This window comes from Schistocerca gregaria, chromosome 2, assembly GCF_023897955.1.
Source record: "Schistocerca gregaria isolate iqSchGreg1 chromosome 2, iqSchGreg1.2, whole genome shotgun sequence".
In the NCBI taxonomy this organism is placed as follows: domain Eukaryota; kingdom Metazoa; phylum Arthropoda; class Insecta; order Orthoptera; family Acrididae; genus Schistocerca; species Schistocerca gregaria.
The window spans coordinates 592,055,583-592,070,694 of NC_064921.1; the positions used below are offsets into that span (position 1 = coordinate 592,055,583).

Genomic DNA, 15,112 nt, shown 5'->3' on the forward strand with positions numbered 1-15,112 from the left:
GCCAAATGTCCTAAATGCTTGTACTGTTCACAGAAGTGTAGAGACCAGCCCTTATTTTATGGTAACAGAAACAATGAAACTGGGCTACATAAGGACAACAGTGCTCTTTGTGATGAAGCCTATTTCACTTTGCAGAATTATTTTTGTCATGCATCCATCTAAATGGAAACTGGTAGCCAGTGCAATTACAAGTGACTCATGGAAATAGATCAGTTTGGTAATGATGGGCTCCTTGCATGGGAAGGAGGGATGTTGGAAGAGTGAACAGAGCTACACATCTTTCTTGGAAATATTTTTAATGCCCAGAGGTGCAGAGATAAGGTACTATAATCAATCATGTGGCTTTGTGGAGATTCAGCTGGTGGAGATGTCATTTTCATTGACGATGTTAAGCATCTAGCTGTTCCTTTTGTTACATTTCTTGAAGGAGCAGCATAGCCACTTCATGAACTTGCCTGCAATACATTAAAGAGAGAGAATGTGTAACCCATCAGCCTCCAAAAGTTACTCACCTAACCTCTAAATTTATCTTTCACAGCATACAAGACTACTCAAAGAACTCACATGAGTATGCTGCAATGCTGTCAATTATGCATGGCAACTCGAAGAACCATATCCATTTTAAACGTTTTTAGCTTGGAGAGATTTGTTATGTTTGATCACCTTTTTAAGAAAGTAACATGAATCCCTTGATTCAGGAAATTTTAAATTACGTATTTCATGCTGCAATAGGCCAAATGTCTTTTGATTGAAATTTTACTTGTCCTATAACCATACAGGTATCCTGTACAGGGAATATTATCTCATTTCCAGATTATGGTTAAATCTTGGATACTTTTGCTTGTGTAATTCTCTTCTCTTGGTGCCTTCACTGATCTAATTAGCTAAACACACACACACACACACACACACACACACACACACACACACACACACATATACACACACACACACACACACTGTGAATCTACACTAGAGATGTTGATGAATTAGCAATTGAAAAAAAGTGTTTAAAATAATACAGAGTACTGAAACTTTCAGGCAGGATAGAATTGTGTGCTGAGCCAGAACTCCAGTTCAAGTCCTTTGCCCTTTCCGAGCTAGTGCTCTACCAACTGAGCCGCCTAAGCACAACTCACTACCGACCCCCACAGCTTCACTTCCACTTTTACCTCATCTCCTACTTTTCACCCTTCATAGAACTTCTTCTGCGAAACTTGTAGGACTAGCACAAGTGGAAGAAAGGTTACTGCAGCAACATGGTTTATTCACAGCCTATGGGCTGTTTCTAGAATGAATTTTTCACTCTGCAGCAGTTTGTGCACTGATATGAAACTTCCTGGATGATTAAAACTGTGCGCTGGACCCCGTCTTTCGTGGGCAAGGAGATAAATTACTGGAAGATGTAAAGCTCTGATGATGGACTTAAGCCATGCTTGTGTAACTCAATTGGCACAGCACTCACCTGTGGAAAGGCAACGGTTCCAAATACTCAATCAGCAGACCAGAATCAGGTATCATTTATAAATAATATTCCTCTTTTTACTAGTAAATAAAATGATCAGCAAAAAAATTGAAACTGTAAATTTGTAGACCATTGTAAGTGAGCTTGATGTTTTTTTAAGTTCACAAATCCTAACACTTTCCAGCTACCATATCAGAAAACACACACATTCAGAAAACCTTTACTAAAAATACATGGTGAAAGAAGACACTCCTAACATAATACTGAAGTACTATGTTCTTCAGGACTAATAGAAAGGCAAAGAATTTAATGTCTCTTCTTTTTCCACACAAATTTCTGCTGCACTTTCTTCTGTGCATTGTCTGACGACACTCCCTGTGCAGCTTCTTGCAGTCCCAGCTATCATGCTGACATGCCGTCGGTCCCAATAGTATTGCTCCGTTTGTTTAATGTCATGATGGCACCTTTCTCCCTGTTCCTCTCTCACATCACTGAAGATTTTCTGGAAAATAGATGACTTGAGAGTCCAGAAGTACAGCATCAAGCTTACTGTGGCACCAAATACTCTGAAGTTACCCGTCATGTTTCTTATTAGATTCTTGTAATTGAAATTTTGACATTTTCCAAGAAACTTGTTGACACATGTTTAAAGGATGTTCAAAATGACCTTCAAATTTCATTCATTTTGTCTTCAAATGTTTCATCCTTCATTAGTTCATGAACATCAGGGCTTCAAAAAGCCTTTCTTTCATCTCAGCTTCTGATATACACAGTAACTTACTTTCTACATACTTAGAAGGATAGTAAGGTTTTAATAAGTTGTCTCAAATAAAGGTAGAACTTTTGTTTTCTTTCTTTAAGGAGAGGGGGAGGGGGGGGATGTTCACCAAAGAATCAAATAGCTCATTTTCCCACCTCCATTTTTTTGTATTCTAATTGGCCAGATTTTCTCAGCCCAGTGTTTGTCTTTTGCAAGAGTGTCCCATTTGCATAGGAAGCAGGACTACTTGGTATAGTCACACTGTTGATGAAGGATCACTTTTATTGTCAAATTTGCCCTAATGGGCCACTCATATTTTTTGTAATTAAGCTTGTTGAGCATAATTGCTACAAAATCATACTTCTTTTTCAAATGTATTGAACATCCACGAGGTATGGAAGCACATTTTTTCCTGTAATCTACAAAGGCCTGGCACCACTCAGATCATGTGCATTCCCCTCCAGTGATTGTTTCCCCTTCCAACTCTACTCACATGGTGACATCATGGTCTCACTGCAGCCTGTGGTTTGTTTGTCAGCAATCACATGGGGCAGCCTGACTGATCCCTGAAAGCACAAGCATAGGCTCCCACATGTTTGCTGGCAGTCCAATTTCAAAGAGGCACCACTGTTCTGTTAGCCCACATGCTCTTGGTGTTTTGTTCAGATTTATTCTCAATAATATTGCACTATCGTTCAGGTTTTCATTTTGGTTATAGCTGTGGCTATTATTCTGGGATTGATTGTGGTTATTACTGAAGTTATTTTTCTATTACAGTTCTCAAGGGTGCTGAAACTAAAGCATACTGAAAACTCCATTTTCAATAAAGAGTGGGAGATTAAATGTTTCTTTGTGCATAATTCCAATGAAAAATTCCACTGTTTAATATGTGAAAAATACTCAAGTTGGAAAAAATGTAGTAATCTTGCTCAACATTCAATAAAGAAACATATGGACATTATTCTCATCACAAAAGAAGCCCTTTAGAGGATAAGTTAAAGAAAGAGATGCAAGAGTTGCCTGAACAATCAAATCTTAAGGAAAAGAGCTCAAGTGTGTCATACGTGCTATGTTTAAAATTAGCACACCATCAGAAATGCTTCAGCAAAGGCATACTTGCAAAAGAATATGGAATAGAAATGGCAAAAGCATTTGATCATGATGATGCTGGTTAACACATTAAAACAGTTGTTTTGTCATATAACACAGTAAAAACTCGTGTTCCCAATATGGGGTATAGCATAAAAATGAAACTAAACAATTTAGTTGCAAACTGTCGATATTATCCTTTGTGTGTGAACAAAAGTACTGATCTTATTCGTCTAATAGTGGGCGACTTTTCGGTACTTGAAAAGTCACTCACTTTTTCTGTTGCTCAGAACAACAGGACTGGATGTTAAAAAGTGAGTTGACACAATTGTTGGTTTTAAAAAGTACTCTGCAATTTGCACCAATGATGCAGCTGTTATGTTCAGAAGCAAAAAATGGCTTCAATGGTCAGTTATAAAAAACAGAACAAGTTGTTTTTTACGTTTTGTTGAATTATACTTCAGGAAGCACGGTGTTGGAAAAGTGTCAGCATGCTGTCCACAATGAAAGATGTGAAAATTGCTAATATAATAGGAGGAGGAATTCGATCACCATCTCACTGAAAATTTAAACATTTTTTGGAAGAAGCTGATGCGGAATAAGGAGATTTACTCATTCATTCCGAAATCATTGGCTGAGCATCAGAAAGTGCTTAGCTCATTATTTTTTGCACTCATAAAAAATTTGCATGTCTAACTGATTTTACTAATCATTTAAATAATTTGAATTTGCATTTACGAGGAAAGGGATGCATTGTTTGTGATATGCTTATGGATATTAATGGATTCCAGTGTAGACTTGTGTTGTTTATGTTGCAACTAAGCAAAGAAAATTTGTTCATTTCCAGAGTTGCTATGAAATGAAACAAGAATACGTGGACATAAAATTTTCACAATTTACTTGCATTACTGGTAAAGTCTCCACTGAATTTCAGAGTCGTTTACGTGTTTTTAAATCTAGAGCTGGATATCATTTTCTTTAACAATCCAACGAAAACTAGTGTTAGAAGCATAAATGTAGGCTTCCGCGGCCGTTGTCACCAAAAGTCCACAAAAAAGCCTTTCCTTTATGCCCAACAGTGAGTAGTATTAACTCATCGACATACAAATTAGTGAAAGAATTGGCTCCGAAGCTTAGACGTTTAGTGAGCCATACAGATTCATCTGTCAAGGACTCAGCCATTTTATAGCACTTTTGAAAGAAAAGCATGTATCGGACAGGGGTCTGATGGTCAGTTTTGACGTGAAGTCTTTGTTCACAAATGTACCCATGACGGACACCATGAACATCTTAGAGGAATGCATGGCACCTGATACCTGCGACCTAGTGCGCCACTGTTTGACAACCACCTATTTCAGGTGGAAAGGGGATTTTTATACGCAGACGGATGGTGTAGCTATGGGTCCCCTCTGTCGCCAGCTGCAGCAGTCATTTTTATTTAAGTGTTTGAACGGCGTATTGCTTTTTCTCGATGTGGAAGATTGCCGTAAGCCAGAGGGGAAGCTTGGACACGAAGTTTATAGGAAGCTCACCAACACAGACAGTTACCTGCATGCATCCCACACCACCATCCTCCGCAAAAGAATTTGGCCCTGTAAACTTTAACTAAGAGAGCCTACAGGATCAGTGATGAACGCAACCTGCGAGCTGAACTACAGAACCTCAGGTCCATTTTTGGAGCTAATGGCTACGACATGAGGATGATACACAAAACCATGGTGCCGAAGGAGGAGGGCAACAGGGAAATGCAGAACAAAGCACAGAACACCGTTGTGCTACCATATGTACAAGGGGTTATTGAATGTCTGGGCAAAATTCTCCATCGGGCAGGCATTTAGCTGATTTTTCACAGCAACAACAAAATAAAAGACATTCTGGGCTCAACGAAAGATATAACTGATAAGTTTCATGCCACCGGAGTTTATGAAATAGGGTGCGAATGTGGACTGGTGTATACAGGTGAGACTGGGCGTCCAATAAGCAAAAGGATAACTGAACATGAGAGATATATCCACCTCAAACAATACAACACATCAGCAGTGGCAGAACATCAGGAACAGTGCAGGATGAAGATCGAGTATTGAGAGGCCCACATACTGGTGAAACAGCCGTTTAGTTTGAGGAGGAAGTTACAGAGGCTATATAAATAGCCAAGCAATCCAACAATATGAATAGAGAAGACGGGTACAGACTTCCAGCACCTTGGCTGCCAATTGTGACGGCTCTCGCAGAGCAACAGGTGCACAGTAGGCCACAGCGGTGGGGGGTACACAGAGCGCTGATGTGGCCTAGTTGGTACTAGACAGCTAGTAAACAACTCTATGCTGTAGTCGCCGCTCACTCTTCTATTTGTCGATTTCCACCAATGGTAAGCAGTAAAGGAAACTCCAATGGAAAGCATCCATTTCCGCGAATGACAAAACGCAATGCAAAGACCAATAAAATGAACTCATAATACCCTTCCTCCTCACCCTCACATCCAATGACACCACTCCTCCATAGTATGTAAGTATCCAAACTAGTGCTCATTCAGAAGTTAGCACTACACCCTGAGGAAGGCGCCTTGCAACAGTCACCAAAATGTCGGAATTTTACAGATGACAATGCGGCCTCAAACCCAGAAGAATTCTATTGACTAGTGATAAAAAGTGATGTTCAAGAAGAAGTCTGCAGTTTACAAAAAAAGATGCAGCAATTTTTGAAGTCAATCCACAAGATCAGAACCAATACTAGAAGACTTTGCTCTTAAAATGAAAGCTTTTTTCAGATTAACATACACTTGTGAACGTACTTTTTCTTTAATGAATAACATTAAAACTGAAACTTCCTGGCAGATCAAAATTGTGAGCCGAACCGAGACTCGAACTCAGGACCTTTGCCCTTCGCGGGCAAGTGCTCTACCAACTGAGCTACCCAAGCACGACTCACGCCCCGTCCTCACAGCTTTACTTCTGCCAGTACCTTGTCACCTATCTTCCAAACTTTACAGAAGCTCTCCTGCTGTGGCTAAGCCATGTCTCCGCAATATCCTTTCTTTCAGGAACGCAGGTTCTGCAAGGTTCGCAGGAGAGCTTCTGTAAAGTTTGGAAGATAGGAGATGAGGTACTGGCAGAAGTAAAGCTGTGAGGATGGGGCGCGAGTCGTTCTTGGGTAGCTCAGTTGGTAGAGCACTTGCCCGCGAAAGGCAAAGGTCCCGAGTTCGAGTCTCGGTCCGGCACACAATTTTGATCTGCCAGGAAGTTTCATATCAGCACACACTCCGCTGTAGAGTGAAAATTTCATTCTAGAAACATTAAAACTGCTCAGTATAAAACAGTGAGTCCTTGAAACATCAGTTTTGGTTTGCTACAACACAAATTGAAATTGACAGTGAAGAACTTGTCAACTTCAAATTAAATAAATCTAACCTAAATAGTTAAATATCTTGTTAAATTAAGCATAAAATTATGAGTCAGATAAGTAAAACTGAAAGTTGTAGTACATTACATCCTATGATGTTTACATATAGGGACAAGGTAGGTTCACGATGCACACTGTCTGTCAATCATCCCAGCAATTGGCTAGTAGGGCTGTGATGGGGCCGTGACGGCACAGGACAGGTGAGGTTGGAGGGGAGGGGGCCTACACACTTGCTGCAGGGAAATGTGCCGTGAGATACACTTTGGAAATGTGCCGTGAGATACACTTTTCCAAGCCTGCCTTAGAAGGATGGCACTGAGACTTCTTTTTGAAGAATTGAAGTCTCCAATCTATAAATCCCAAAGATATGCATCAAACCAGGTACATCGAACTTCTGAACCAAGAGTAAGAGGCTAAAGAGACCAAGAAGCTCATTTCCAGTCTAGAGGCTAACACCTGTGCAATATCTTTTAGGAGTGACAGGTATGTGGTCAAATTCTTTAATTTGGATTGTGTAAACAATTGTGGCTCATGGCAGTTCTTGACTTCGCAACCTTCATCACAGCCATCGTATGTCTTGTTTCCCAAAAGCGGAAACACATCATAAAGACTACCAGGTTGCACAAGTACAGGAATATCAGGTCCATTATGCATAGGAGGCAATGAAGATACAATGTTCAGATAATAGACTTCCTTTTAGGTTTTAAAGCTGTGTTCAAAAGTAACACTCATCACTGAAATTTCAAAACTCCATTGATACTACTGGCATCCCAAAACAGTAAGATCCCATCTTAAATGCTTAGACCAAATGCAGAGTCCTTCCTCACAACTTAAACATACTCAACATGGGGCCTATGACTTGTTCTGAATCCCAAATTTTACGCCAAAGTACACAAAATATACTTCTTTGATCAAGTCTGAGATTGACTACTGTTGCTATTTCACTAAAAGCTTGCCACAAATGTAACAGATGCAGTCAGGAGAATTAATATAAGCTCTTGCAGCCACAAAATTCGCAAAAATAGATATCAGTCAGTTGATCACATACTGCTTATGTTTGAGTGAGAAACAGTATGTAAAACAAACATATAGGGCTCGATATTATAATATCACAGTAATATGTAGGTAGCTGTATTGTAAAATATAAAGGAAAACACCTTTTAGTATCAGGTTACATTGCAAACTTTCACAAAACAATACTGGAATTATTATAACATTTTGCATACCTCAGAGATATCATCATTTTTGTCAAAACTGCATATGATGTTACCTGAAATCAGCACTCAAAAATACACCAAAAAAACTCTTTATATCTTTGGATGTCTCTCTTATAAAATAGGGACAGCACTTAACAACGAAAATAATAAAAAGAAGTACCAGCAATTTTCCAGTTGCTACAATGAGCTTATTACATGCAATACACACATATAAGAATGTGTACATTTCAAATCAAAACTCCCCCTTATCTCACCCCTTCTACCTCCCCCAAAAAGGAATGTGATTTTACATACTATCAGTGCATAAGAAATCTACCATAAAATTTATTGAAATGTACATAGACTTACCTAGACCGCCTCTCATGCACTAGAACATTGTGTGGCATCCGTCGGAAACGCATCTTCAAATAGCCACGGGGATAACGGTACGCTTCATACAACAGTAGTTCATCATCAAGCCTGACAAGCAGGAGTGGACGGCTGCCATGATGACCTAGTGCCACTACCAAGATTTCTCTAACTATGGCATCTACTCCTGGTGTGGATGTACCACTTGGTGATGCATTCTCTGTTGCAGTTCCAGCTGAACCACCACCTGTGACCGGAGTTGGCACTGCTCCGAGGCTGTCAGACAGCACACGAAGGCCTTGTCCAAAATTACGTACAACGTAACTTAACCGGAAGTCAGGCAATGTGTATATCTCCAGGTTTCCATTTTCTCTCGCGAGGAAAACCCAATATGAAGGTTTCACTTCTTGAAGATATTTTTTCCACCTGTAAATTAATGTGCAAATAGAGTACTATGCATTACAGCTGTAGTTAAATCAATCACATTATACTTTCTTCTACTAAATTTATGTCGCTCGCATCATCATTACAATATCCTCATTTATTATTATTTTGTATTTATTATGAATTTTTCTTAATGCAACATGCCTTGAGATTAATTATGATTACGAAAAAAGTATAGTTTTTCCACTTTTCATTTTTTTCAAGTCACTATTTAAAGGCAAATAAATTTATTGTACTTCCTTCTTCAGAAAAATAAAAGTTTTTGACATACTGCCATTTAAACATTTTATTGTTTGGGTGGTTAAAAGACAGATACCACATTCAATTTCAGCTCTTTCCTGGAAGAGAAAATTTGTTAGACACAACTTTTCAATTCTACACAGATGCACTCAATGGATGGTGTTGTTCTGAATAACTAGTTGCACTGTCACTTATGAATCAGTTCCGCTTGATTTTACTTTGCAGAGTACTATCTTGTTAGTTAAAAGCATGGTTAAAAAAATAAAAAAAAGACTTTTTGTGTCATTTGTGTGAACAAATTAGTTGACGTATTGACTCTTCTTCTCCCCATGGCACTCTGTATAAAATCTCAAAGAGGCCCACAAAAATGGAATGGAAAAAAAATTCATTGTAGCAACCATGGTACAGAAAAGGTATCCAAGAGTATAAACAGTGACTCCGTTTTTGAGAAAATCACCCCTAAAGGTTATGATGAGCAATCAACTCAAAATTGGTGGGATCGATAGATAACTGTAAATAGAGCATTTTTCATCATCATGTATGGGCTCCAAAAACACATACTTTTCCAGAAATCAAAGTCAGAAACTTTTACAACAGTCGCTTCTGTACTCACATGGAAAATGCTTTCCGCTGACAGCACTGACAGCGCAATGGCCAAGGTAACTGGCTTGGAATTGGAGAACCCAGGTTCGAAATGTGAAGAAACCTCACGGATGTTGTTCTTTTTGTTTGTAATTTTCCATATCTCAATTGATATGGATAGGAGGGTTAATAATGTAAGTAAATCAATAAGGAATGATAATAATAAGGTAGGCAAATAAATTTCTCGAACCTCTTGAGATAGTAAACAACTAAAATGTTACTCCAGGTCAGTTTACAACAGCTCTTCCAGTCACTGTTACATGTCCTCACTTTTCTTCGAACAACTAGATGGATAGTTCTTGTCATATAAACATTTGAAACAAATATACTCACGGCACCAAGAACATCTAATGAATGCAATCTTCTGACAGCTACACTGTCCCTTCCGAAGAGTTGGCAGAAAACAAACATGGTTTACATTTAAAAATATATCTTTTTTGGGAATTAATTTTTATGCATACAAAGCATACGAATCACTGCCTAAAAAATCGGTACTGAAAGTTGGTAATGAATTATGCTGTGAATAGTTATGGCATCCGTGCGGTTGTGCAATTCCCACTGGGTTTCCAGAAGCACACTGCAATTCTGAAGCCTGGAAATAAAGTTTTTAACCCAGCAATAGAAATAAACGTCACATGGCTGGCACACAGGCGTGCAGTTTGGCATTATTACTTTTAACTGTGCACGTCGGCTGACCTTCACCATCTATAAACATTGTGTCATATATTGTAGTATTAATTTGTCCACTCCAGGAATCCAATATTAGACAAAACTTGTTATCAAAAAGTATGGTTTTAAAACATTCTCAAGCAATGTTCTGTAAATCGCATTACTCAGTTTCCCGGATCTGGAGTAGGTAATGTAAACTATTTTCAACGAGTCGGTTAAACGATTGACCTCTTATAGACTACTGGTCATTAAAATTGCTACACCACGAAGATGAAGTGCTACAGACACGAAATTTAACTGACAGGAAGAAGGTGGTGTGATATGCAAATGATTAGCTTTTCAGAGCTTTCATGCAAGGCCGGCGCCGGAGGCAACACCTACAATGTGCTAACAGGAGGAAAATCTCCAACTGATTTCTCATACACAAACAGCAGTTGACTGGCATTTCCAGGTGAAATGTTGTTGTGATGCCTCGTGTAAGAAGGGGAAATGGGTACCATCACATTTCCGACAAGGTTGGATTGTAGCTTATCACGATTTATCATATCACGTCATTGCTGCTCACACTGGTCGAGTTCTACATCTATATCAATACTCCACAACCCACCCAACGGTGTGTGGCGGAGGGCACTTTACGTGCCACTGTCATTACCTCCCTTTTCTGTTCCAGTCACGTAAGGTTCGCAGGAAAAATAACAGTCGGAAAGCCTCCGTGGCGCTCAAATCTCTCTAATTTTACATTCGTGACCTCCTCGCAAGGTATAAGTAGGGGGAAGCAATATATTCGATACCTCATCCAAAAATGCACCCTCGAAACCTGGCGAGCAAGCTACACCGTGATGCAGAGCGCCTCTCTTGCAGAGTCTGCTACTTGAGTTTGCTAAACATCTCCGTAACGCTATCATGGTTACCAAATAACCCTGTGACGAAACGTGCCGCTCTTCTTTGGATCTTCTCTATCTCCTCCATCAACCCAATCTGGTGCGGATCCCACACTCCTCTGTTGATGGACTACATTTTCTAAGGACTCTCCCAATGAATCTCAACCTGGTACCCGCCGTACCAACAATTAATTTTATGTGATCATTCCACTTCAAATCGTTCCGCACGCATACTCCCAGATATTTTACAGAAGTAACTGCTACCAGTGTTTGTTCCGCTATCATATAATCATACAATAAAGGAATCTTCTTTCTATGTATTTGCAATACATTACATTTGACTATGTTAAGGGTCAGTTGCCACTCCCTGCACCAAGTGCCTATCTGTTGCAGATCTTCCTGCATTTCGCTACAATTTTCTAATGCTGCAACTTCTCAGTATACTACAGCATCATCTGCGAAAAGCCGCATGGAACTTCCGACACTATCTACTAGGTCATTTATATATGTTGTGAAAAGCAATAGTCTCATAAGACTCCCCTGTGGCACGCCAGAGGTTACTTTAACGTCTGTAGACGTCTCTCCATTGATAACAAAATGCTGTGTTCTGTTTGCTAAAAACTCTTCAATCCAGCCACACAGCTGGTCTGATATTCCGTAGGTTCTTACTTTGTTTATCAAGCGACAGTACAGAACTGTATCAAACGCCTTCCAGAAGTCAATGAAAATAGCATCTACCTGGGAGCCTGTATCTAATATTTTCTGAACAAATAAAGCGAGTTGGGTCTCACATGATCGCAGTTTCTGGAACCCATGTTGACTCCTACAGAGTAGATTCTGGGTTTCCAAAAACGACATGTTGCTCGAACAAAAAACATGTTCTAAAATTCTACAACAGATCGACGTCAGAGATATACGTCCATAGTTTTGCGCATCTGCTCGACAACCCTTCTTGAAGAATGGGACTACCTGTGCTATTTTCCAATCATTTGGAACCTTCCAGTCCTCTAGAGACTTGCAGTACACGGCTGTTAGAAGGGGGACAAGTTCTTTCGCGTACTCTGTGTAGAATCGAATTGGTATCCCATCAGGTCCAGTGTACTTTCCTCTGTTGAGTGATTCCAGTTGCTTTTCTATTGCTTGGACACTTATTTCGATGTCAGCCATTTTTTCGTTTGTGCGAGGATTTATAGAAGGAACTGCAGTGCAGTCTTCCTCTGTGAAACAGCTTTGGAAAAAGGTATTTAGTATTTCAGCTTTATGCATGTCATCCTCTGTTTCAATGCCATCATCATCCCAGAGTGTCTGGATATGCTGTTTCGAGCCACTTACTGATTTAACGTATGACCAGAACTTCCTAGGAATTTCTGTCAAGTCGATACATAGAATTTTACTTTCGAATTCACTGAACGCTTCACACATAGCCCTCCTTACGCTAACTTTGACATTGTTTAGCTTCTGTTTGTCTGAGAGGTTTTGGATGTGTTTAAACTTGGAGTGAAGCTCTCTTTCCTTTCGCAGTAGTTTCCTAACTTTGTTGTTGAACCACGGTGGGATTTTCCCGTCCCTCACAATTTGACTTGGCACGTACCTGTCTAAAATGCATTTTACAATTGCCTTGAACTTTTTCCATAAACACTCAACACTGTCAGTGTCGGAACAGAAATTTTCGTTGTGATCTGTTATGTAGTCTGAAATCTGCCTTCTTTTACTCTTGCTAAACAGATACACCTTCCTCCCTTTTTTTATTTTCCTATTTACTTCCATATTCAGGGATGCTGCATCGGCCTTATGATCACTGATTCCCTGTTCTGTGCTTACAGAGTCGAAAAGTTCGGGTCTGTTTGTTATCAGTAGGTCCAAGATGTTATCTCCACGAGTCGGTTCTCTGTTTAATTGCTCGAGGTAATTTTCAGATAGTGCACTCAGTATAATGTCTCTCGATGCTCTGTCCCTACCACCGGTCCTAAACATCTGAGTGTCCCAGCCTATATCTGGTAAATTGAAATCTCTGCCTAAGACTGTAACATGCTGAGCAAATTTATGTGAAATGTATTCCCAATTTTCTCTCAGTTGTTCTGCCACTAATGCTGCTGAGTCGGGAGGTTGGTAAAAGGAGCCAATTATTAACCTAGCTCAGTTGTTGAGTGTAACCTCCACCCATAATAATTCACAGGAACTATCCACTTCTACTTCACTACTACAGGATAAACTACTACTAACAGCGACAAACATGCCACCACCAGTTGCATGCAATTTATCCTTTCTAAACACTGTCTGTGCCTTTGTAAAAATTTCGGCAGAATTTATCTCTGGCTTCAGCCAGCTTTCTGTACCTATAACGATTTCAGCTTCGGTGCTTTCTATCAGCGCTTGAAGTTCCGGTACCTTACCAATGCAGCTTCGACAGTTTACAATTACAATACCGATTGCTGCTTGGTCCCCGCATGTCCTGACTTTGCCCCGCACCCTTTGAGGCTGTTGCTCTTTCTGTACTTGCTCGAGGCCATCTAACCTAAAAAACCGCCCAGTCCACGCCACACAACCCCTGCTACCCGTGTAGCCGCTTGCTGCGTGTAGTGGACTGCTGACCTATCCAGCGAAACCCGAACCCCACCACCCTATGGCGCAAGTCGAGGAATCTGCAGCCCACACGGTCACAGAACCGTCTCAGCCTCTGATTCAGACCCTCCACTCGGCTCTCTACCAAAGGTCCGCAGTCAGTCCTGTCGACGATGCTGCAGGTGGTGAGCTCTGCTTTCATCCCGCTAGCGAGACTGGCAGTCTTCACCAAATCAGATAGCCGCCAGAAGCCAGAGAGGATTTCCTCCGATCCATAGCGACACACATCATTGGTGCCGACATGAGCGACTACCTGCAGATGGGTGCACCCTGTACCCTTCATGGCATCTGGAAGGATCCTCTCCACATCTGGAATGACTCCCCCCTGGTATGCACATGGAGTGCACATTGCTTTTCTTCCCCTCTCATGCTGCCATATCCCTAAGGGACCCCATTACATGCCTGGCATTGGAGCTCCCATCTACCAGTAAGCCCACCCTCTGGGACTGCCTGGATCTTGCAGACTGAGGGGGCAACCTCTGGAACAGGACAAGCAGCCAAGTCAGGCCTGAGATCAGTATCAGCCTGAGACAGAGCCTGAAACCGTTTCGTCAGACAAACTGGAGAGGCCTTCTGTTCAACCTTCTGGAATGTCTTTCGCCTCCTGCCACACCTCGAGACGACCTTCCACTCTACCACAGGTGAGGGGTCAGCCTCAATGTGGGCAGTATCCCAGGCACCCGCAGTCGTAGTCCGATCGGGGAATGCGTGGGATGAGCTGGCTGTCCCCAACAAACCCCAATCCGGATCCCCACAGTGATGCCCATTGGCAACTGCCTCAAGCTGTGTGACCGAAGCCAACACTGCCTTAGGCTGGGAGCGAAGGGATGCCAATTCAGCCTGCATCCAAACACAGCAGTTGCAGTCCTTATCCATGCTAAAAACTGTTGTGCAAAGAACGTCTGAACTAATCTACAGAGAGCATAAACAATTCGACACAAAAGTTAAATGGTTATTAAAATACAAGATTGCCTAGTAAATGCAGTAATGCTGCTACTTGCACACTGCTGATACACTGCTCGGCGGCGGAAGCAGACTACGCGATTTTACACTATTCAGGTACTAAAACGCGATGCTACAACTCTCAAATACTGTAATACGCTCGAAATTTATGAATTAAACAATGCAAGTACCAAAAACACGCAAAGAAATTAAGAATTAAACTATGTAACAAATAAGTCCCCCCCATGAAACATGGACCCTGCCGTTGGTGGGGAGGCTTGCGTGCCTCAGCGATACAGATAGCCGTACCGTAGGTGCAACCACAACGGAGGGGTATCTGTTGAGAGGCCAGACAAACGTGTGGTTCCTGAAGAGGGGCAGCAGCCTTTTCAGT

The 15,112-nt window shown here is 41.0% G+C and overlaps 1 protein-coding gene across 3 annotated transcripts in view; it reads right to left on the reverse strand.

Annotated features, from left to right (window-relative positions):
- Positions 1-15,112, reverse strand: part of LOC126334148 (cleavage and polyadenylation specificity factor subunit 1) — a 382,681-nt gene that overhangs the window by 100,153 nt on the left and 267,416 nt on the right. For all 3 annotated transcript variants that reach the window (XM_049996806.1, XM_049996803.1, XM_049996805.1), the window contains exon 15: positions 8,279-8,704. In XM_049996806.1, coding sequence (XP_049852763.1) covers positions 8,279-8,704 — 426 coding nt within the window. The remainder of the gene's footprint in view (positions 1-8,278; positions 8,705-15,112) is intronic.